At 42.5% G+C, this 23,288-nt stretch overlaps 1 protein-coding gene across 2 annotated transcripts in view; it reads left to right on the forward strand.

Moving 5' to 3' along the window:
• Positions 1-23,288, forward strand: part of KCNK2 (potassium two pore domain channel subfamily K member 2) — a 528,695-nt gene that overhangs the window by 284,435 nt on the left and 220,972 nt on the right. For both annotated transcript variants that reach the window (XM_078649782.1, XM_078649781.1), the window contains exon 3: positions 13,862-13,976. In XM_078649782.1, the coding sequence (XP_078505908.1) occupies positions 13,862-13,976 (115 nt within the window). The remainder of the gene's footprint in view (positions 1-13,861; positions 13,977-23,288) is intronic.

A 23,288-nucleotide genomic window follows, 5' to 3' on the forward strand; every position in this document is an offset into this window, starting at 1 on the left:
GACAACCCAGTCCCATTTGATATTGCCATCACATTTAAGACACAAACTAGAGACCTCCTGGAACCTGAACAATTTTCGCAAATAGGAGACACAAACCAACCGCAGCCCCAGAGACCGCCAGAAGATAACCCAGTCTCTTATATCTCTACCACCTCATTCAGCACACCGACTAGAGACCTCTGGGATCCTGAACAATTCACGCAACCAGAAGATACAAACAGAACAGAAGTCTCGTTGTAATGGAATGACTCAGAGAGAAAACGAAGTGCCATCAGCAACAGAGAGCCTCCCCAGAGGGAAAAATCAACCGTAGACAGCATACTAACTAGAGACCTTAAGGAACCAGATCACTCACCTCAACAAAGAGACACTAGCAAAACAGGAGGCCCAACATTTGAGATCATTACTCAGAGAAAAGAAATGTCCACACGTTACGCGTATAATGTTACATGTAATCTCCAGTGGGAAGAAGTGATGCCGTACATCAGTGATGAAACATCTTATATGAGCAAATTACAAAATGAAAACTTAGGAATAGATAACTCGGAAAGAGCCGCCCTTTCTATACCCCTAAATACGTCTACACTAAGATCTCCTAGAACGTTAGGCTCCACAAACAAGAATTCAGGAGCACAAAACAAAGATAGAGACTCAAACAAGGCAAACAATGGTAAAAGAGACTACCGATAGAATGGCAAACAGAACAAGATCCAGATGAGAAGCTCAGAACGAAAACTAAGGAACAAAAGTTGTGAAACTCGAAAGGAACGGATGATCAATCCCAGTACGTCAACCAGGATCATGAGAAAGATCACAGAGCTCCAAACACAAATGAGCAACCTATCACAGGATTTACTAAGCACCCTCATAGGAATAGAAAGACTAGGGGATATCACGGAAAATACTCACACAGAAGTCGAGCACTATTATATACATCTCAATGCAAGAGCAAGAAGAAGGCCATGCCTCTTTCAGAAAGACAAAATAGACCAAATAGGATTCAGAAATATTTAACTGAAGAAGAGACCCTATCCCTAATCCGGGACTATGGGCCTACTAACCACATTGGAGGAGAGGAAATCAAAAGAGTTCCGATAGACGCCAACAGAATGTCAAAGCTGAATGGGAGGAAACCCAATCTCAACAACCTAAAACAAGTCCAACTGATCACCGAATCGCACATTATGAACCCATGTACAACAGAAAAGTCCTTCAAATGCCTACTTCTCAACTGTCGATCAGCAGCTAAACATGCATCTGACATAGCCGACATCATTATTAACCAGGAAATAGCCATGTTTCCGTGAGGATTGTTATGTCTATCTGAATCGTCGTCCCCAGTCATGGACCTTCTGGTGCCCCCCCACTACAACATTGTGAGACTTGACAGGGAAAAAACGATAGGGGGTGGTATAGCATGCATACACAGATCGGACTTAGAAATTAGCCAAATACAATCCGATCCTCTAGAGTCATGCGAATACCTAGGTCTCAATATAAGATCAGCTAACAAACCAAGTTGCATCCTACATGCCCTGTATCACCCACCGGGAAACAACAATATCACCTTCATTGATCAGCTAATGGAGATAATCACGGCTAACACTAACTCTGACGCTAATAACATATTTTTGGGTGATTTTAATCTCCACTGGAACGACAACAACGACAAACAGGTCAACACTCTGAAAGACTTCTTAACCTAACTAAACTTATCCCAAGCATGTCTACAACCAACGCATTCGAAAGGAGCAACATTGGACTGGATAATCTCTAAAAAAGGAAAATATCGCAATAGAGCCTTGCGACTGGTCAGACCACCATGCCATAACCTTCCAGATACCTACATGGATGAAGACACAGACTACTCAACCAATCAAAATCAAAAGATGGATGCGTGATACCAGAGACTCGAACATGGAACTACTAATTGAAAGGTGCAAGAAAGACCTAAACCCACCTGTTAACGTGCAAAATGTGGATGAGCTCACGAACCACTACACTACTTCAGTAACGAAAATTGTCAACTCTACCATACCGCTAAAACTGAAAAGAGTAACAGAGAAGGATTAAAACCCATGGTTTAATGGGTCTTTGAATGAAGACAGGTGAAAATTGAGATGTGCGGAAAGAAAATGGAGACTACGCCCATCATCCCCTGAGCTGAAACCCTTCAGAAGAATCAGAAATGAATACAACAAAAAGATCCTCAACGCAAAAAAGGAGTTTATTAGAATAGAACTACATAACACCAAAAACAGACCATGGAAACTATTTGAGATCATAAAACAACAAGCAAACAAGCAAGCCAAATCTGCCCAAGAAGTCATTAAAATGCAACTAAGCTGCAAAGAATTTTCCAACTTTTTCACCGACAAGGCCAACAAGCTGGAAAGAGAACTCAATATGGCAGCAGACAACCCTGACTACCACACACAATCATGTTACAACACTAAATCAAAAGATGTGAACAATAAGTTAAAAAACAAGGCACACTGGGACACCTTCAAATTATTGAACCAGTACGACATTGCTAAAACGCTATCTGACATCAAACCTAACAACCACTATAATGACCCACTACCCTCAAAATGCCTAAAAGAAATCAGCCATATCGTGATCCCTATTTGGACAGAAATCGTAAATGCCTCTCTTTCCCAGGGGATCCTTCCAGAATGCCTAAAAACAGGTCAAGTAGTACCGATCATCAAAAAACCTACAGTGGACCCAACAGATCCAAACAACTATCGCCCAGTGACCAACATCCCACTCCTGGCCAAATTAATAGAGAAATGTGTACAGAATGAGCTGAGCCAACATATTGAAAATTTCTCCCTATTAGATGACTGCCAATCAGGATTCAGAACAGGCCACAGCACGGAAACGGCAATCCTACACATTGTCGATGATGCACTTCAAGCACTAGATCAAAACCGATCTTGTCTACTCATCCTCCTCGACTTATCATCTGCATTTGATACAGTTAACCATGAAAAATTAGACTCCAGGACAGAATGGGAATATCTGGCAAAGTACTGAGATGGTTTGAGTCCTTCCTACAGAATAGAAGTCAGAGATTCCTGGTCAACCAATCACTCTCACCCTCATGTCCAAACACAATTGGAGTACCTCAAGGATCTACATTATCTCCATCACTATTTAATTTATACATCGAACCCCTCACAGAAATTCTGCGAAATTTCAAAATATCTTACCCCATGTATGCGGATGACACGCAGATCTACATCAAGATCAAGGCCATGGAAGACATCATCTTAATGAACGAGGCCCTCAAAATGACACTAAAATGGCTAACTATCAATCATCTGAAGCTAAATGCACATACAACCAAAGTCTTACTTATTTCGCCACAAAAGAACCAATCAGAAGTGAAAGAATGGTCACGAATGATCACAGCGTTAAATTGCACCCCCACTCTAGTTGATTCGGCGAAATCACTTGGAATCACACTGGATGAGAACCTAGACATGAAAGCGAACATCAAAGCAATGGCAAAAAACGCCCGTTTCCATCTGAACTACTTAAGAAAAATTAAATGATTTTTAACCGAGACGGATCTAAAACTAGCACTACAATCACTGGTTATCTCGAGGATTGAATATGGGTGTACAACGTTAGCAGGTTTACCAAAGATTTCCACAGCACCATTAAAAGCATGCCTCAATGCAGCAGCAAGACTGGTCACAGGAACGAGGAAATTTAACCATATATCCCCGCACCTGAAAGCATTAAATTGGCTACCCTACAAAGCTAGAATTCAGCTAAAAATGGCATGTATTACCCACAAAGCGATTCACGACAACACACCAAGATACCTAGCACAGAAAATTTAAATATCGGGAAGAAACAGACCGGCCAGGAAGGCCAAGGAACTGATGCTGAGACCACCCATCTTCAAGAAGAAAAAAACCTACGATAGAGCCTTTTCAGGAGCGGCCCCAAGAATTTGGAACTCTCTCCCCCCGATCATTAGAAAAATCCCAAACACCGCAACATTTAAGAGGGAAGCTAAGATCTTTCTCATGAGCAAGTTCCTTCCATAGACAAACAATTCATCATCTAAGCCTTGACATAAAGATGACTATTCTACAACCATAGGGGAAGTAAATAGGAATTCGCCAACTCTATGTTGATACTAGCGGTCGACGCGATACTAACTCTGGGTCTGAAAAACATAAAGGACTATGAAAAAGTCATTAAAAACATCATGTACGGGAGAATATAATTAATTACCTATCCTACCTCAGAACATTGTAGAATCGTTTGTTAAACATGTACTGTACTCTATCTATTTGACATCGCCGTTATCTTCCTTTTATCTAGCGTGGGAGGAAACACTCCCAACCAATATCTCTACTGTAATATATATCATATATTCTTGTCATGTTAAGCGCTCTGATACCCAACGGTCTTGTTCGCGCTATAGAAAACTTTCAGTAAATAAATAAATCACAGGCAAAAGCCAATACCACTGGGCAGCCATCTTGGAATTCTATTTTGTTGAATTGTGTAATATAGTTATACCATTCCAAAATAACCACCACATCTAGCCGCAATATGGCGGCTAATTAAAAAAGTATGACTGTAATAAACAATAAAAAAAGTAGAATTTAAGGATGGCAACCTTAATGCGTCTTGTTGCATTTATTTACAACAAGGGGTGGTGATGGACAGAGTCTCTGAATTAAGCAGAGTACTCTCACCCAGTCAAGAGATCAGGGCTAGATCCAACACCGTTTTTTAGCTCATTGCACCATCCCAGTTTCAGAACCTGGCTGTATGCAAATTAGTCTGTCCCTGGCCCAGTGCATCATGGGAACAGGGCAGACCAGACTACAAAAGCCAATTCTTACACTGGGAAGGAAACAAGCTTCCACTTGGACTGGGTGAGAGTATTCTGCTTAATTCAGAGACTCTGTCCCTCACCACCCCTTTTGTCCACCCTAAGCGTGGAAGGGTATACTCAGACATGAGTCCCTTGCTCATTGCACCATCAGGATTCAAGCAAGCCGGGCCGAAGACGGCTGTAATGCCAGAAACCGGTCCCCGGAAGCTTGTTTCCTTCCCAGTGTAAGAATTGGCTTTTGTAGTTTGGTTTGCCCTGTTCCCATCATGCACTGGGACAGGAACAGACTAATTTGCATACAGCCAGGTTCTGAAACTGGGATGGTGCAATGAGCTAAAAAACGGTGTTGGATCTAGCCCTGATCTTTGGACTGGGTGAGAGTATTCTGCTTAATTCAGAGACTCTGTCCCTCACCACCCCTTGTTGTAAATTATTGTTGCATTTAGACACAATGTGAGTGCCGCCTTGGAATTCTGTGTTTTTATTATTTATTACAGAATCCCAAGATAGCTACCACATTGCATCACATGGGGTCTATATGCAAGATGACTCACTGTGGTCACCATCTTGAATTTTTTTTAAATTGTTTGTCATAGTTTTACCATCCATGTTAACTACTCTATTGTTCATAGATGCAACATGGTGGCCAATTTGGAACGGTTTAATTATATTAAATAATACAAAGAAATAGCTTTCCAAAATGCTCACTTGAAGTATTGGATTCATACTACCAGCACCTACAGCTGTGGGCAGTAAAGGGCAGCCATGTTTGTTGTGTTTGGAGCTTGGATATAGAATTAAGAGGTAATTGTGAGAGGGAAGTGGTGAGCAGCTTAAAGCGAAGGGTAGCAAGAGCAAATTACAGGGAGCAAGAAGAGGTAAGCAAGCTGCATGAGTGAAAGCAGGGGCAAAAAGTAAGGGATATTAAAGACGGGAAGCAGAAAATAAGTGGGGCTATGAACTCATATCAAGTGCTAACATTGAATTGCCATAGAATGAAGCGTAAGAAAAATGTCATAAGACGGAGAAGGGCACAATTCAGCAACTCCACTTCATACGGTGGTGTTTATCGAATCCTGGGCTCTTCTGAAAATACCTTGGAAGAGCGAATTCATAAGTTATGCATGGCTGATAAGCTTGACAAAAAAATATTCATGCTTTGAATTCCAAACGAGGGTAGAGCCTGTGCTACAGCAAACCAAATGAAAACTTTAATTAAGAAAGCAGTAGAGATAGTTTTACTTCTGAAACAGTGTATTATGCCCAGATGTTAAATTACAGATTTAGAAGCAAGGTAGTAGCACCTAGCAAAGGTTATTTCATAATGTAAGTTGAACATATATAGTGAAACATTTTAAACCTAAAAAGTGGTGGCATCCCTTTAAGGAGTAATTCTAGTAAATGGGAAAGGCTTAGACCAAACACAGGGACTTTTCACAAATGAAATTTGGAAAAGTATAATGGTACTCCTGGAAAATTGTTTTACATACGTGTCTTTTTAATTAACCTCAAAACATCTTGTGTTTGTTCGCATAGGTATTTTGGAGTACATAAGCATGTACACCTGTAGTATTTTTTTACATACTTTTACATGCCTTTATGAATTGGCCCGAAAACATCTAGAAACGGAGTACGGTGGGAATATTTAGGGAATATTTATCTACAATTAGTTTAAAAGAAAAGGACTCATTTCACTTTCACTAAGGCGAAGTTGGACAATGTGGTTCCGATTCACCAAGGCATGGAGGTGTATGTAAAAGAGTACTCCTGTAGTACTAACTCCTGTTCTCAAAATCATCTTGATGTGCTTTAGCTTTATGAAACTTGCGAATTCAGGATTGGTTGTGTTCACCAGTGTTGTATGATTTAGAAAAATAAAATCAACTCAGCTAAGCAGGTAATGGGCCTATGCTTGTTATTAATGTTGTAATTTTTGTTTAGCTTTGTAAAATGATCTCTGTGAACTAATTGGGTAATTGTTATATTACTGTTTGGTTCGTTGTTGAACTGTAACATGCAAAAGGTGATGGGAGGAATTCTTGCAATTTGTCTAACCACAGTCAATCGCTCGAGTAGCATCCAAACTCCTCATTCTTTTACACATAATGCCATCTCAGTTTGGACCCAGTCATATGCAAATCAGTCTTGACCCTGCTCCTGTTGGGAACAGTCCAGCCTGAACTACCAAGCTAGGTCCTCCTTGAACCAGAACACAAGCAACACAGGACCAGTTTTTCCCTAGTTATGGGCTCATCAGCTGGGTGCAGCTTGGCTCCAGTTACACAGTGAGCATGGGACCCACGTCTGGGCATCCCCATGCCACTTAGGGAAGAACATAAAACCCAACTGATGAGCCCATTACTAGAACAAAACCTGGGCCAGTGTTGCCCTAGTTATGGGCTCATCAGCTGGGTACAGCTTGGTTCCAATTACACAGTGAACATGGGACCCACGTCTGGGCATACCCATGCCACTTAGGGCAGGACATGAAACCCAGCTGATGAGCCCATAACTAGGGCAAAACCAGTCCTGGGCTGCTTGTATTCCAGTTAAGAGAGGACCTGGCTTGGCAGTTCAGGCATAGATTTCACTGGTTTGTGTTTAGGTCTCTCTTTAGTTTAGTGCCAATGTTCTTTCAGATATTTTGCTTGCATATGTATCCATAGCAATACAAGGGAAAATGTAAATATAGCAGAAAATATAATATGTTGCAACACCTTTACGTATAGTGGCAGAAGAACTGGTCTGTTCAAGTAAGTTAATATCACAAACAAATTGGATACTGATAGAATTGCAGGGATGTAGTGCCAATAAGTTTCTGCAGAGCTTCCCTTTCTTACTCCCAGTCATTCAATAATATACACATTCTGTGCTAAGCATTGTCATCTTTTGTATCCGTGTAAAGTTTGTTCATATAATTTTAGCTGCCTAGTACTATTTACCCAGCACCGAATCCTATTTTCTGTCTTTCCCTACTCTGAGTGTCTCATTATGTTCCCACATGACTATAAGGCCATTCTGCATAATCAACCTCTCCCATCTACCAAATACACAACAGATCAAAAGATGGCAGAAAATTCATTCAATTCAGTTCACAAAGTCCCTCTTAGTGGGCAGTCATTCTTTCATTAATTCAATCATTCATTTATATATGCTTTCATGCAGGTATGTATTTTGCATGCGTAAATGGGTTTGCGAACCCATTTGCGCATGCAAAATCACTGTTGGCCATGTACAATTTCTAAATAGCGAGTCGCAATTTATTTGCAACTCGCTATTGTGGAATTACGAGTCGCAATTAGGAAGGGACGTTCCCTTCCTAATTGCATCCGCAATGGTATGTGTGAATGTTTTTTGACCGCAATTGTGGTTGCAAAACACTTGCAAATTACCACCCTCTTCAAGAGAGTGGTAATGCAGTCGCAATTTGGAAGGGGTCCCTAGGGGACCCCTTCTACTTTGTGACTGTCTCTAAAAATAGTGGGACCACTGCCTGCCCTTAAAAAATTACTGCCCGTTGGAAACTTTCTCACCTGCGCTCCTCCTCCTGTGCGACCTGCCCATCATGTGTAGAGTCGGTCCCCCACATCTTCTTTGAATGTCCTGCATATGTACTGCCAAGGCGGAGATGGCTCAAACCCCTATGCAGACAGTTAGGTAGCCGGCAGTATAGAGAGGCGCTGCGTATTTTAAAATCTGACACTCGCACCCTGGTTGTTTGTGGTGTGTCTAAGTTTTTTAAATGGGCATGGTTAATTCGTTTGAATAGGCTTTCTGTGACTATTTAATGCTTGTATTATCTGTTTTTATATGATTTTATCTGTGTAATAGAATGTAACTGTTCTTATTGATCTTAAAATTGTTGTATTTCTGCTTTTATGATATTTTCATATCGAAATAAAGCCATTCATTCATTCATTCAAAAAATTAAACGAAAACGTTTCATTGTTTTTTTTTTTTTAAATGCATCCAATTTTCCTTTAAGGAAAACGGGCTGCATTAAAAAAAAATCTGCTTTATTAAAAAGCAGTCACAGACATGGTAGTCAGCTGAGCCCAGCAGGCCGCCATCCCTGGGAGGGCTGGCATTCTCAATGGGCTCTCAAATTGCGAGAGGCTCATTAATATTAATGAGCCTCGCAATTTGCAACCCCATTGGGAATCGCAATACAGTGTAATAACACTGTGGTACATTTCATTTAGCGCCTCACAATTTGCGACTCGCAATGAGTTGCTAATTGCGAGGCGCTTAATGAAAGAGTCATACATCTGGCACCAAGTCATGACATTTTAATGTGCCTACTGTAAAGTACACCAATACATTCCTGGAAGCATTATATTTGTACTGCCATTGGTGTTCTCAAAATTGTTTTCTCGCATACTAAAGTGTACTTGCTTCCTCTATTATTTATTTAAACATTCTTTTTTTATTACCTTCAATGTTTTATTCTCTTGTGATCTGAGTTTGCAGTTCTTTGAGTCATGAAGATAGTAAATTAATGTATATATAATTATATTCCAATTATGTATGCTTTACAAAACTCTGATGGACTGTAAGACAATCCCAAAGTTCATCATTACATAATTCAAAGACTGTTTTGATCCTACTGAAGGGTAACATTCTGTTTCTATCTAGACGTGGTAATAATTTAATGAGGCCTGCCTATTGTAGAGTGCAAAATCAAAACAACAGACTTTTCAATTCACAGTAGTGTTCATCCTCACAGTAGATTGTAACTTCAATTATGACAAACTTCTTTTTTCAAGCCACAGATCTGCATAAAAATGTTGTTGTTGTTACAAAAGCAAGGTTTTTGGTCTTTCTTTTGTCTTATTGTTGTAAATTCATACATAAGCTTGCTATTGTGAAGCTTCCTTATTAGTATCCAATTTGGAGTGCCTGTTAATATCCATTGATCTATTTAGCTGTAAGATAAAGACTATATGGAACTCAGCATCTAGGATTGGGAGGTGGCAGATTTTGACTGTAGACCATACAGAAAGGCACGGAAGAGGGTTCAATTGGAAATATTTGCAAATGGTCATTTGTTGACACTCTGTTTTTTAATCTGTAGAAATCTAGGAAGAATTAAAGTGCTGACTGCGGCTATGTTACCCTAATGGTGTGTCTTCTGCCCATTTATTGTGTATAATTGCAATAGAGCAAAGTCAAATTGAAAATTCTGGAGATATCAAAGAGTTCCTACATTCCAATTAGCATTTTACAGGCCTCCTTCCAATGTAGTAACCAGTTTCCAAATATACTATAGTACCTGTTCATAAAATCTGATAATATGTTAGGCATTTCATACCAAGTTACCTATGTCGCTTAATAGGGACAATAGGACTAGATTTGATTGCTTTGATTGTGGTAAGAACAAAATCATCATTTGTACAAAAATATTTTACATTCCTTACCATTTAATGTGACACCAGTTTCTGTTGATATTAATATTAAGGTGTTCCTCCCTTATTGTCAATACACAGTGCCTCTGGTGTACCAATGCATTGGTGCCCAATATGTATTCTTTCAATAAAAGACATAGTCCCTGATTACGATGGAGGATGGACTTCTGTCTGTCTGCCATCGTCCTGGGGATGGGGACCGCCCGCCTATAAAGCAGCAGTCCCACATATGCAATTACAATGCGGCCAACACCATTGCGGCCGCAAAAAGCATATTTTCCATTGCGGCGGGTGCTGCTGGCTGCAGTACCCGCCGCAATGGGAAAAGGCAGGTACGTGACGGGCACCACGCCATGCCTGCCACATGGTGCAAGGAAATGTAGGGAGGCAGTGCACAAACAAACTGCTCCTGTCCAAGGGGGCCCCGCAAAAGGCCCTCAAAGGCCATCCTCGCCAGCCTTTCCATGGTGAGTGAACCGCCATGGAAAGCCTGGTGGGGATCCAGCATCCTAATCGGACCGGCGATGCCTGCTAGGCACCGCCAGCATGTATTACATGCTAAAGGCCTCCGCAGCACCTGCGGCCTCAAGGAGCCCACCGGATATGTGGCGGTTGATGTTTACGACCGCCACAGTACTGTCCACTATCATAATATGGCAGGCGGAAAATGGCCTCACCATGGCGGTGAACCCGCCACCGACAGCCTGTCAGTGTCGGGTTCATCGCCATCCTAATGACCCCCATAATGTTGAGTGGAAGGTGAATCCTGATATAAAATACATATCTTCAAACTCTATATTCTCCAACAGAAAACGATAATATAGAAACCTATAAGTTGACAGTTGACTGGGTCTTATCTGACATTCCTATCTTTCTTACAATTTGGGCCCCAAATGCAAATTCCAGTCACACCATGACACCATGAGAATTGAATCAATCTTTATCTAATGTTCCAAAGCATGCCAGTGATTACATTTCTTTGGCAAAAGCACATTATCGCCTGCTTGAAAAAGATGACCTTTCTAATCAAGGTTCAAGAGGCATGTTTTTTTTCATGAGATGTGCGTTGGAAACCTTGGAATTGTCTTTGCCAGTCTATCCTGTAGACATAAAGGGAGTTTGGAATGGTACACATGATTGTTCAATAAGAGCAAGATATGTGAGGGTCTAACAGAATCTTTTTGTGATCTATTTATGAAATAATTGTGGCTGAAGCAATTGAGAGGTCACTGCTCTGTACATTTCCATGCAAACACAAAATTAAAAACAAGAGCTAACTCCCTCTTGCAGCCCTCCTCATGAACTAAACTAACTCCGCTGGCATCACAGAATGGTCTGTGTCTCCAAGGATTAGTCTCTCTCAGTGGAGGACCTCCATATTGAACAAGATGATTTATCATAATAAAAATTACTGATACGTATTCTGGCATTACTAACTGTAGAGAGGTGAGGTGTAAACATTAAAAACATTGAAAGCATCCCTGTGAGTAACAAAATATGTCTGTCAATGCATGGGCGGAATTAGGCGCAAGAGCTTATTCTTTTTTGTCTCCTAGATGTATGCATGAGTCTCTGTTTATGTATTGGCCATATAGAAAACAGGGAACGTTGAGGGCTAGAAGAATATTGATTCCTTCTATAACTGAATAGGCTGTGAGATCCTGAAGGAAAAGTATGCAATTGTCTTATAGTCACATACGTAGTTGACTTTTCCAGAGAAACTACCCACGTTAGTACTGTGCTGTCCCTGACATTCTTAAATGTTAAATTAATTCCTTTTTATCATAGATTTGGATACTGCTGCAGTTAAATGAACTGTATTTCATTTTTCTTGGGCAGGTTCCCTTGTAGCACAAGTGTGCATGCCAGGCATGTGCTTGATATAGTTAGCTATGTTCATTCTTTGAGGTGGGCATTTGCTTATCCTCCAATACAACCCCAGGACACTCCCAGGAGGACTCCAGGTGTGGATGCTAACAATCAGGATGGGCAGTCCCTTCTAATTGCTAAAACTACTCTTACCACGTACTCTAAAAATTCACAGGTCTTGTCACACGGATAATTTCCTTACAGTTTACACAGTAGGCTTAGCATACTTTCGGGTTATCTCAAAAGCTTTTAGGACATTTTCCCCACTGTTGGTCCTTGATGAGGTAGTTGGAGATAAATGCTAACAGTCAGAGATATGAAGTGACTTCATGAGAGGATATCACAGTGCTTTTTAGTGTGATCAGCATTTTGTGTCCTTCTTGGGTTTGCTGCTTAGTCTCTAAAACATGATCACTTTAAAACCAATGAGAGCAGATGCGCGTGTAAAGTACTTTAGCGTGCTTCATTAGTGCAGGCTCCTTGGGTACTGCATCTGCCATCCAGGAATGCTACTGCGCTCTGTCACATGAGTGAGTAACAGGACTCCCACTTCATCCTTTCCTTCCATCATATATGTCTCATTCTGCATATCACTGATAATTTTGAAGTGTTACAGCTCATAATCCCACATATGTGACACAGTTCAGATCAGAGTGTGGCCAGCTGCTGCATAAAAGAGTACCTAGTCCTTTCTGAATTTTTTCTAGCTTCCATAAGGCAAGGTAGGACCATCTAGATGTATCTCAGTGCATACAGAGAGTTCTGGTTTGCAACAAAGTTTCCTTGGAGAACTAAAGCTCCTTCCACTGTTCCTGGTCTCCTTATGTGCTGTAATATGTTTACTGATGCATGTTGGTGTTTATTCTTATATGTGAGTGACTACCTCTGTACCTCTTGGTCTTTCTGTGTAAGTTGCATGGATGTCTATATATCTGTAGACCTGTTTACATGGATTCCTGTATGGTTGTTGGCTGAGTCTATAGATGCATGCTCCTCCATTTGTATGTGTGAATAGGTGTCTCTATGTATGTTAGTCTGGTTGAATGCGAACCCATATGTAGGATGCTGTTATTTGCATGCACTATACACAATCTATGATGTTTAATTTTGTCAGTGCTTATGAACCACACAATTCCATATCATCTGTATACGAATAAATGAGTCACCATAATCATTCAAAATATCACAATCTTTGGTTGCTTTTTTATTGAAGGATTTTACCTTGAAATTTAGGTTAAAATCAGTATGTTTGTAACCATTGACTGAAGAACAATAATATTTTGGTTTGAAGTTAGGAGGGTTGTCATATTGGAATCCATTTCCACATTAAACATAGCATTTTCGGACATAGTGATATTTAAAACTAATCTTGTGTATCTCAAAGTGGTCAGCCATCATATATGTATTTTATCTTGTCATAGCTTAGTTAGTTGTTGCAAAATAGCATACCTGCCTACTTACAAAATAGTTCCACCGTGCGATGAGGGGGTGGGGCCTTGGAGGAGGTAGGGCCTGGTGCCGAGAGCTAGCTAAGAGGCACCCTCCTGCCCCTCACTAAGTCCTCCAAACCCCTCCCAAAAAAAACAAAAAAAAAGGATTGAATAACTGGTGCTGGGAATTTTTCCTCTGCATGATAAAATGAGTTTGCAGAAATAACTGTAGGATGCATGTTCCTTTTCAGCTTCTCAATTTTCTCATGGTGTTTTGTTATTTTTCTCAGCACTTAGTGACAGCTATCAATGCTGGAGTTATGCCGCTTGGAAACACGTCTAACCACAGTCATTGGGATTTGGGAAGTTCTTTCTTCTTTGCTGGAACTGTAATTACCACCATTGGTAAGGACTGCATTTTAATATATAATTTTCCTTTATAATTACTGCAATTTTATGGTCTGTAAATTCGTAAGCGTGTTGCCACCTTTATAATCTATATTATTGGTAATAACAACACCATACATTTGGTCTGGTGTTGGGTAACATACTGTCACACTCTTTGTGTAGGAATGCCTAATTGTTAGGTCTCACTACAATCAGTTTTATCATTCTGTTTTACAGACGTATTGCTACAAATACTTTGACATATCTGTAGAGTGGGCTATTTTCCTCTCTCTTGCTCAAGATGCAATCACATTCCTGTCTATTTGATTTTCCCTCCTCCTGCTTTGATGGCTTTTCTCTCTATTCTTGTGTTTTTCCCTACTGTGGAGTACTTAGGTTTCATCTTCTTTTCATTGGATGAACTGTATCCCTTCACTTTTGAAACCAGGGAACAATGTTTCCCTTTTGCATGCTTCTATATAGCATTTATTCAGCTACTGTATCTTTCCTCTTGTGGGTTTGCATCTTTTTGCTGTCTCCCACCTCTCCTCCGTTTCTCTCTGTGTCATCTCCTCTCCTCTTCTTTCCTCCCTCATATCCCTCTTTCCCTCATTTGTTTCCCAGTGCTTCAGCTCCTCCCACTTTCTCCCCCATTTCATAATGTTCACTATTACTCAAGCACAATATAAATATTGAGCTGCAACTGGTACAGACTGGCGGTAGGAATGGAAGAAGATAGGAAAGGAAGAAGAGAGAACCATCATTGATATAAATGCAGCAAGTGAGCACTAAGCACAATACTAACTAAGAGTGCCAAGGCATACATTAACCTCAGTAGCAGTGATTAGTGAGTAACCCTTGGCCATAAATTGTGCTCTGTGTGCAACTTGAGGGGCATATCAAAGAAGAGGCAGTCATAGAAGGATGGGTGACAAGAGCCATGGCTCCTACTTCAGCAGCCTTAGTGTCTGCACTTGTAAGAGTGCAGCTAAGAATAAATGGAAACCGGGTGCAGAGGTGTGGACAGGTGAGTCCATGTGTAAGGACGCCCGGATTCTGCTTGAAGTTAGTGCAGTTGCAAGGCACACATACATGTGTTTATGGGGCCAGGCCCTAAGACTCCAAATGACTGAGCCTGGAGGTTACCACACAATGTGATCTCACGAAGAAAGTGGAAGTAACTTCAGTGTGAAAAAGTTTTACTTTGTGCAGGAGAGAGGAGAATAATGAAAAGCTGCATAAGTTCTATCGTGTCCAGTTTCCTGTCCTTGCGATTCAGCACAACGACATCACAACTGGCGATGGAGGGAGTTGGGTAGTGAACCACCCTGACAACATCTGTGTCCAGGGACTCCCAAACACTGTTAAGCAGCCCTCCCCATCCCAACTGGGCATAACCTCAACCCCTGCAACTGTGGTGTCTGAACCCAGAGCCCAAGTGCACAAGATCGCACAGCTCAGAAATGAGTGGTATGCCCCAAAAGCTCGTCCAAATGCTTCACAACCTGAGTGGGCACATAAACAAAGGAGTGGTGCACTCCAGCAGCCCATGCTCTTGACCCACAAGGCACTCACATGACTTACAGCCAACCTGCTAAAGAAAACCAAAAAGCCAAACAACCAAATAAAACCTAAAGAAGTCAAAGCAGGGTCCCAGATGAAAAACACTCCTGATACTCCTAGAGGGCAGCCATTTTGGGTTGGGAAGAGACCCACCATTTACTAACGTGGCAGCTGCTAGAGGTGGCCATTTTGCATTAGGATGAGCCTCTCTACCTGCACACAGGGCAGCCATTGAAAAGTGGGAAGAAACCCATCATATGCCCAGCACACAAAGAAGGCAGACAACCAGGGAAGAAACCAGAAAATCCCAAGGAAGACCAGGTAGGACACAGCAACTTTCCTGAAACTTCCACCTTCATTCAACACAGCAGAGAACCAAAACATTGGCACCAAGTAGGCTGACTGGATCAAAAAATTGACGATTTCAATACTGGAAGAAATGGAAGATGCAAAGGTATTCACATATCTACAAAACCTGGCACAAAATGGGGTCAAATAGGCTTTCAAGTAGCTCTCCATGGAAGAAGCAGTCACATACCAGAAGGTGAAGGATGCACTTACCACGATGTTTGATCCGACAAGCAATGTGGACTCTGAAAGGTTCAACAAAGCCAAACAAGGAGAAACGATGAATGAATTTGCAAAGAAACTATAAACACCCCTCAAGCACTACAGATTCAGTGATTTCAGCAATGATGAAACCATGAGACTGAGGAAAATTGATGGATGACAGTCCAAACTGTTCTAAAGATGAATGCTTACGGAAATACACACATTGGAGAAAATGCTGGACATGGCAAGCCCAAAAGAGTGGACTGAATGAAAGGTTACCACCATGGAGGCAATGGTGAGCCCCAAGGAAATAAGAAGCCAAGATCAAAGACAGACAAGTTTGGCATCCAGAGGTCCCGCTCGAACATGCTACTGCTGCTGCTGGCCTATCAACATGAAGGAAAGTGCTCAGCCATGGGGCAGAAATGCAAGAGGTGCAGAAAGGAAAACGATTTCAAGTCCATCTTCTAAGTGCAAGACAGGCGGGGTAAATGGATCGAAACACAGCAAAATTGAAAGACAGAAGACACACACAGGCATTTGCAGACCAAAAGATAAAGACATAGGGCCTGATTCACAAAAGTAATCTGAGACAAAATTCTAACTTTAAGACTTTCGGTATTCACAAAGGGCATTTAGGAGTAGTAAAGTTAGGATTTTGTCTCAGTTAAACCTAAGTTTTGGTCTTAAGTTAAACTTAAGACCAAAACTTAAGTTTAACTGAGACAAAATCCTAACTTTACTACTCCAGATGCGCTTTGTGAATACCGAAAGTCGTAAAGTTAGGATTTTGTCTCAGATTACTTTAGTGAATAGGGCCCACAGAGCGCCTTCAAGTATGAACTATCAAGACCAAGTACAGATGATGGTTCTACACATCATTGTTCAGCCAATCAACCACATCAGCATCCAGTGACAATGATGATGTGGGATACCTCCTACTGATTTCTGAAACTGGGCCAAAGAAACCGACTGCCACAGTAAACCTCTCAATGGAGGACCATGGAAAAGAGTTTGGTTGTATAGTAACACATCGATGAATGTGATGGGCACGCAAGAACTAGTACACCTTCAGCGCAAACCTCAGCTTGTCGAGACTAATCAGAAAATCTACAAATGGGCAAGAAAGAACCTAAATGCACAGGCTAATTCACAATGACCTTCAAGCATCAAAGACGAAAAGTGAATGCTGAAGTCTATATATTAGAGAAATGCACACCAGCAATGGGTGTCCTGTGGCTAGCCAAAGCAACAAGTCTGGGACTACTCACTGTACACCATGCCAAGAAGGAATACACCAAGTAAATTTAAGAGGAAGAAAGCGAGTGCCCAGTTGTTCGCATGAAGGTAAACCAATACCGCTCATCATTGACAGCTGAGCATCATTCAATGTAATGTGAATAGAGAGGTTTAAAGAACTCAAACCAACCCTGAATGTAAAACAAATGGACGTTCAGGTCTACACATGGGCTGTGTCCAAGCCACTAGGTAGCCTAGGGTTCTTTACAACAACCCTACGACACAAGACATCTACCATGGAAACAACTGAGCACGTGCTACAAGGATAGGTGTCAGGTATATGACTCCTAAGCTTCGCCAGAGCAGCAGAATGTGACTGATATCTGTTAACTACCATGCACAAGCCAGACAAGGTGTGACCCAAAGTTGCCCATGCTAATCATTGGACTGGGATGAATGAAGGATGTCAGCGTCAAATTGCACATAAACCAGACAATCCGCTCAGTCGCTCAAGGCCACAGCTGAAAGGCACTCCACCTCCAAGAAGCAGAGGGAAAAAAATCATAAGAATTCTGAAACTATACATTATTGAAACCTCCAAGAGCCCGACTCCATGGATCTCACCAATGGTAGTCATGCCAAAAACAGACACCCCTGGAGATGTGTGGCTCTGTGTCGATGTGCTCCAACCAAACAAAGCAATAGAACAAAAACAATACCTTGGTACGCACATATTGTACATAATCACACAACTGAATGGAAAAGATATTCAAATAGAATTCGAGGAGGGGAGCCGCCACTTCACAACATTCCCCACAGACCATGTACCATTCCGATACAAGCAGCTGAACTTCGACATCTTGTTGGTGGCAGAGATCTTTCAGGAACTTATTGGCAGAGTCATCCAGCCAGTATTCAATACATTCAGCTACAAAGATGACATGCTGGTGCTTAGAGCCACGAAGGAGACACATGATGCAGCCCTACACAGAGTGTGTCGACTACTTGTAGAAATGGGCTTCACACTCAACACTGGGAAATATGAGATTCACAAGATCAAGCTGAAACCATTTGGCCACATTCAAATGACACCAGACAGGGACAAAGTCAATGCCCTCCATGCTACCAACCCACCATAAGATGTAGGCATACTGAAATCCTTCTTGGGCATGGCGAGCTACTGCACCTGATACATACAAGACTTTGCCACCATAAGTGCACCCCGGCACCTGATCGAGCAAAATGTAGACTTCAAATGATCATCTGAGTGTGTACAAAGCATTTGAAGCTTCAAAACAGTAATAGAGTACACAGCAGTCATGGCATAGTTCGACACCAGACTAAACACAGAGGTGAAAGTGGACACCAGCCTGGTGGGGCCTGGTAGCCAAACAAGCACAACACACAGATGACACAGAGTGACTGCGAGAGATGGTAGCATACACAAGCAGAAGCCATTCAGATACTGAAAGAGCCTACTCACAACCTGAAAAGGAGATCATAGCAGCAGTCTGGACCTGCAAAAACTTCTACATGTCCCTAAACGGCAAAAGGTTCCACATTTTACTAGTCTACCAAGACCTGCTGATGATCTTTGGCAAACCCCAAAGCAAAATTGCCACTGAGACTCAAGTGCTGGGGCATACTTCTGTAAGAATACAACTATGCAATCGTACACAAGCGAGGGAAAGAACACAACCCTGCATACTGCTACTCGAGACACCCTCTACAGTTAACCAAGCCAAACCAGTACAGTAAGGTGCTGAATACTACCTTCAATTCAGAGTCAGCACCAGCATACCCACAATGCTCTCAATCTTTCAAGTGACTGTGATGTCAGACGAGGATAAAAACCTGAAGATCAACAAACACCTGATCAAGACAGAAAAATGGAAACACAGCAAAGAATCAGGAAATGACACTGAAGAGATCAAAACCTTCTACAATATCCAGGATGAGCTAGCCGTAACAGAAGATAGACTCATACTGAGGGGTTCCTGCATCGTCGTCCCAAGGAGTCCTCAAAATCAAATCATTGAATTCATACATGAGGGCCAATGCAGGAGAGTAGCCACCCAAAAAAGTCTATTGGAGGGATTATGGTACCCAAAACTAGACAGCATGTTATGTTATGCTATGTTATGGTATGTTATGTTACGTTAAAGGGAATTTATTAAGCGCACATACACCATAGGTCTCAGGGCGCTACGGTAATAAAGGCAGCAGCTCTCAGTCAGAATGAATTAATCACAGGCTTGCCTGAAAAGCTTGTTTTCAAAACCTTCCTGAAGCCCATGTAATTGGTAGATAATCTAATGTCTGGGCGAACAGTATTCCAGGTGTAAGGCACCAATGCATAGAAACTAGCCCCTCCTAGCTTCTTTGTTTTACTTTTTGGGACTGCGAGTAGATTCTGATACTCAGATCCGAGGTGAGGATTTGAGGTGTAACACTGGATTCTGGATGATACTAAGGCAGGGATTTTGCTGTGAAGAGATTTAAAAGCAATGCATTCGGATTCAAAGATAGTTCCATGAGCTACAGTAAGCCAGTGTAGCTTTTTCATTAGAGGTTTAGTATGACAATGTTTCGGCTGGCAGAAAACCAACCGGGCTGCCTGATTTTGAATTAGATGCAACCTGTGATTGAGGCCAGAAGGGAGACTCAGATAGAGTGCGTTAGCATATCTTATCACTAATGCCATCAGAATTTGGATAATAGCATGCCCCATCAGGTATCTTCTGATTTTCCTTTTTTTCTTGAGTTGGAAAAAGCATGCAGAAGACACTAACAACTCCTATCTTATGTTTCAAGGATAGGTCTTCATCAATAACGATTCAAAGACTTTTCACTGTTTTTTTGGGCGTGGTATTGGGGTCCCAACTGCAAGGACCAAAATTAAAGATTCCATTGATGTAATTTTTTTCTCCTGACTACAATTTCAGTTTTGTCTGAAATCATCTTCAGTTGGTGGCCATTCATCCAGTCTCTAATAGTGTCATGGAATTTAGAAAAATACCATAGATTTCCTGGTGTTGTCAATGTCAATATCAGCTGCATATTGTCAGCAAAGTTGTATACTTTCACCTTTTGCTCCAGGAGGCAGTGAATCAATGAGCAGATGTAGAGATTAAATAAGTGAGGAGATAGGGAGGAACCGTGAGGCACCCACAGCTGAGTTGAGCCTTGTCTGAGCAGAACGGTGGAATATTGTCCAATTGGACTTGATCTTTAAGAAAGGAAGTCACCCACTCCAGAGCAATACCCTGCAATTCTGCCATATTGACACGCTCAACCAATTTAGTATGGTCCACCATGTCAAAAGCTGCTGAGAGGTCAAGCAAATCCAATGTCTGAGTAGAGCCATGCCTGCCTCTTTCCTCATATCATCCAACACAGAGAGAATGACAGTCTCCATTGAGTGGGTAAGACGAAAGCCAGCCAGTGGGAATCGAGATAACCAGACTCATCCAACAAAGAATAGAGAAGTTGCGCTACATGAGTCTCTAGCAGTTTAGCAAGATAGGAAAGCTGGGAGATCAGTCTATAGTTCTTTAATATGGCAGGTTCCTTCCCTGGTGTTTTTTTTGATAGAGGGACAACAACTGCCTCCTTGAATGAGTGAGGCCCTCAACCCTGATTGAGGGCAGGATTTAGAGAGGAAGTGGCCGTGTCCGTAAATTGGGAAAATATCGGTTTTTTGACATGTGATGGGTGGATATCATTTGGAGAGCCTGATTTAACTCTAGCCATCAACTCTAAAAGGTGCTCGCTACTGATGGCTGGAAAAGCTGAAAGTGAAATAGAATTCTTTCCTTCATTCTGATAAGGTGATGAATGATTGTGCACTGCGTGGGATTGGTGAACGATTGTGTACTGGGTGGGATACCATCTTTTATTACTTTTATTTTTTCAGTAAAAAAGGAACTCAAATAATTGCATACATTTTGAGTAGGGACCAATGGAAGGCTTAGTCTTTCAGGGTTGGAAAGTTCTCCAACTGTCTCAAAAATGGTTTTAGTTTTGTTTTTGGATTTCAGTATTTTATTAGAAAAGATGGAGGATTTAGCCTGTAAAACCATTTTTTTGTATGACTTTAGTTGGAGGATAAAAGATTCCCTGTTTTGAGGAAGGTAGGCCTTATACCATTTTCGTTCCCTCTGCCGGAGTTCAAGTTATGCCACCTCAGTGGATCATTTAGAGGCTTCATGATGGTGGAGACAGAGCTGCAGACATGTCACGTGTGCACATGCTTTTCCACAACAGTGAAGCCACTTCCACCAATGATGTCAGACCTACCAGAGAATACATGGGAACTTGAGGCTATCAACCTCTTCAAGCCACTGCCCTTAAGCAAGTACCTGCCGGATCTGGTGGACAAATACTTTTGGCTCCCTCTGGTCAAGATGATCTCATCAATTGAAGCATTAAAAGTGATCCAGGCGCTGAATCACATTTTTGCAATGTGGAGGATTCCATAGACCATCAAATCAGATGTGGGCCCACCCTTCACCTGGAGAGTTCAAAGGCTTCATAACCCAGCTAGCCATTGAACACCAACAGATCATTGTCACAAACCAATGGGATAGCAGAAGGGTTCATGGGAACCCTGAAAATGACCACCAGTGAAGGTGCAACAATTGAGAAAGAACTGTGCCAAGTCCTGTGGGCATATTGAATCACCCCTTACTCGATAAGCAGGGAAAGCCCTGCCAGCCTGATGTTTGGCAAGACCATCTGCACCAAACATTCACCATGTTTCTGTCCTTGCAGCCATGTACAATGACCGGTTTTCACCTCACAATCGGAGCGACCCTTGACCCTGTCACCAGGCAGGTTGCTCCCCTCGCTGCCCACAGCTCCACCTGTGTGCCTGAGCCCGCTGCTGCCGTTCACTAGCTGGTTCGTGCCCTGCTCATTCTACAGCGTTACTGTCAGTGGTATTGTCTGTCTCACCGTATCTGGTACTGTTGTCTTGCCCGTTTATAATGATATTGTCTGCACTGTTGTCGTGCCAGTTTTCAATCCCACAGTTTGCGCTGTTGTTTTTGTCCTTTTTTGCCCCTTGTGCCCTCTTTTGCCTTCTGCAAACCCCCGCCTCGCTTTTGCCGCTGCTGCGTCCCCTGTGGCCCGTCCCCCCCGCAATCCCATTCTCTGCCCGCCTCCCAGCTGCTCCTCCCTCCTGCATCCCCTCATATGGAGGCCGTGCACAGCGGGCGCACCGCTGGCGTGCCAAAGGCGTGCCTAAGGCAAGCCTGTCTGCGCCTGGACCGCGCCCAGTGCCAGGACCCCAGGCCCCTGCGAATACCACAACGCCAGCCTCCACTACGACTCCAGCACCCTCCACGCACTCAACGCCGGACGATCATGCACCTGCTACCTGGCGGCCTCGAAGCGCACCCAAGGACCCTTCTCGTGCTGGAACTGCAGCTTCACCAGCATCCGGCTCGCCAACCCACCTACTGAGGAACCCAACTTCCTTAGATGCATCCTGCTCAACACCCGCTCCGCCCGCAAACACACCATCAAACTCTGGGACCTACTCGACACCAACAACGCCCCAGACATCGCTTTCCTGATGGAGACCTGTCTGTACCCCTTCTCGGCACCCGACATCACCATAGTCATCCCGGAAGGCTACAAAATCACACGCAAGGACCGCACCATCGGAGTAGGAGGAGGAATCGCCATCGTCCACATGAACACTCTCAAAATCTTGACAGACACCGACGAAAACCTCAGCACCGCCGAACACCTGCACTTCCAGATCCACAACGACCCCAACACCACCCTCAGAGGTGCCCTTGTCTACAGACCCCCCGGACCCTGACCGCAGTTCAGCGACTCCATCGCTGACTTCATCAGCACACACGCCCTCGCCTCCACGGACTACATCCTCCTCGGGGACCTGAACTTCCACCTCGAGAAAAAAAACGACGACTCCAACTCTTCCACCCTGATTGACAACCTTGCCAA

The sequence above is a fragment of the Lissotriton helveticus genome, chromosome 6 (genome assembly GCF_964261635.1).
Source record: "Lissotriton helveticus chromosome 6, aLisHel1.1, whole genome shotgun sequence".
Taxonomy (NCBI): Eukaryota; Metazoa; Chordata; class Amphibia; order Caudata; family Salamandridae; genus Lissotriton; species Lissotriton helveticus.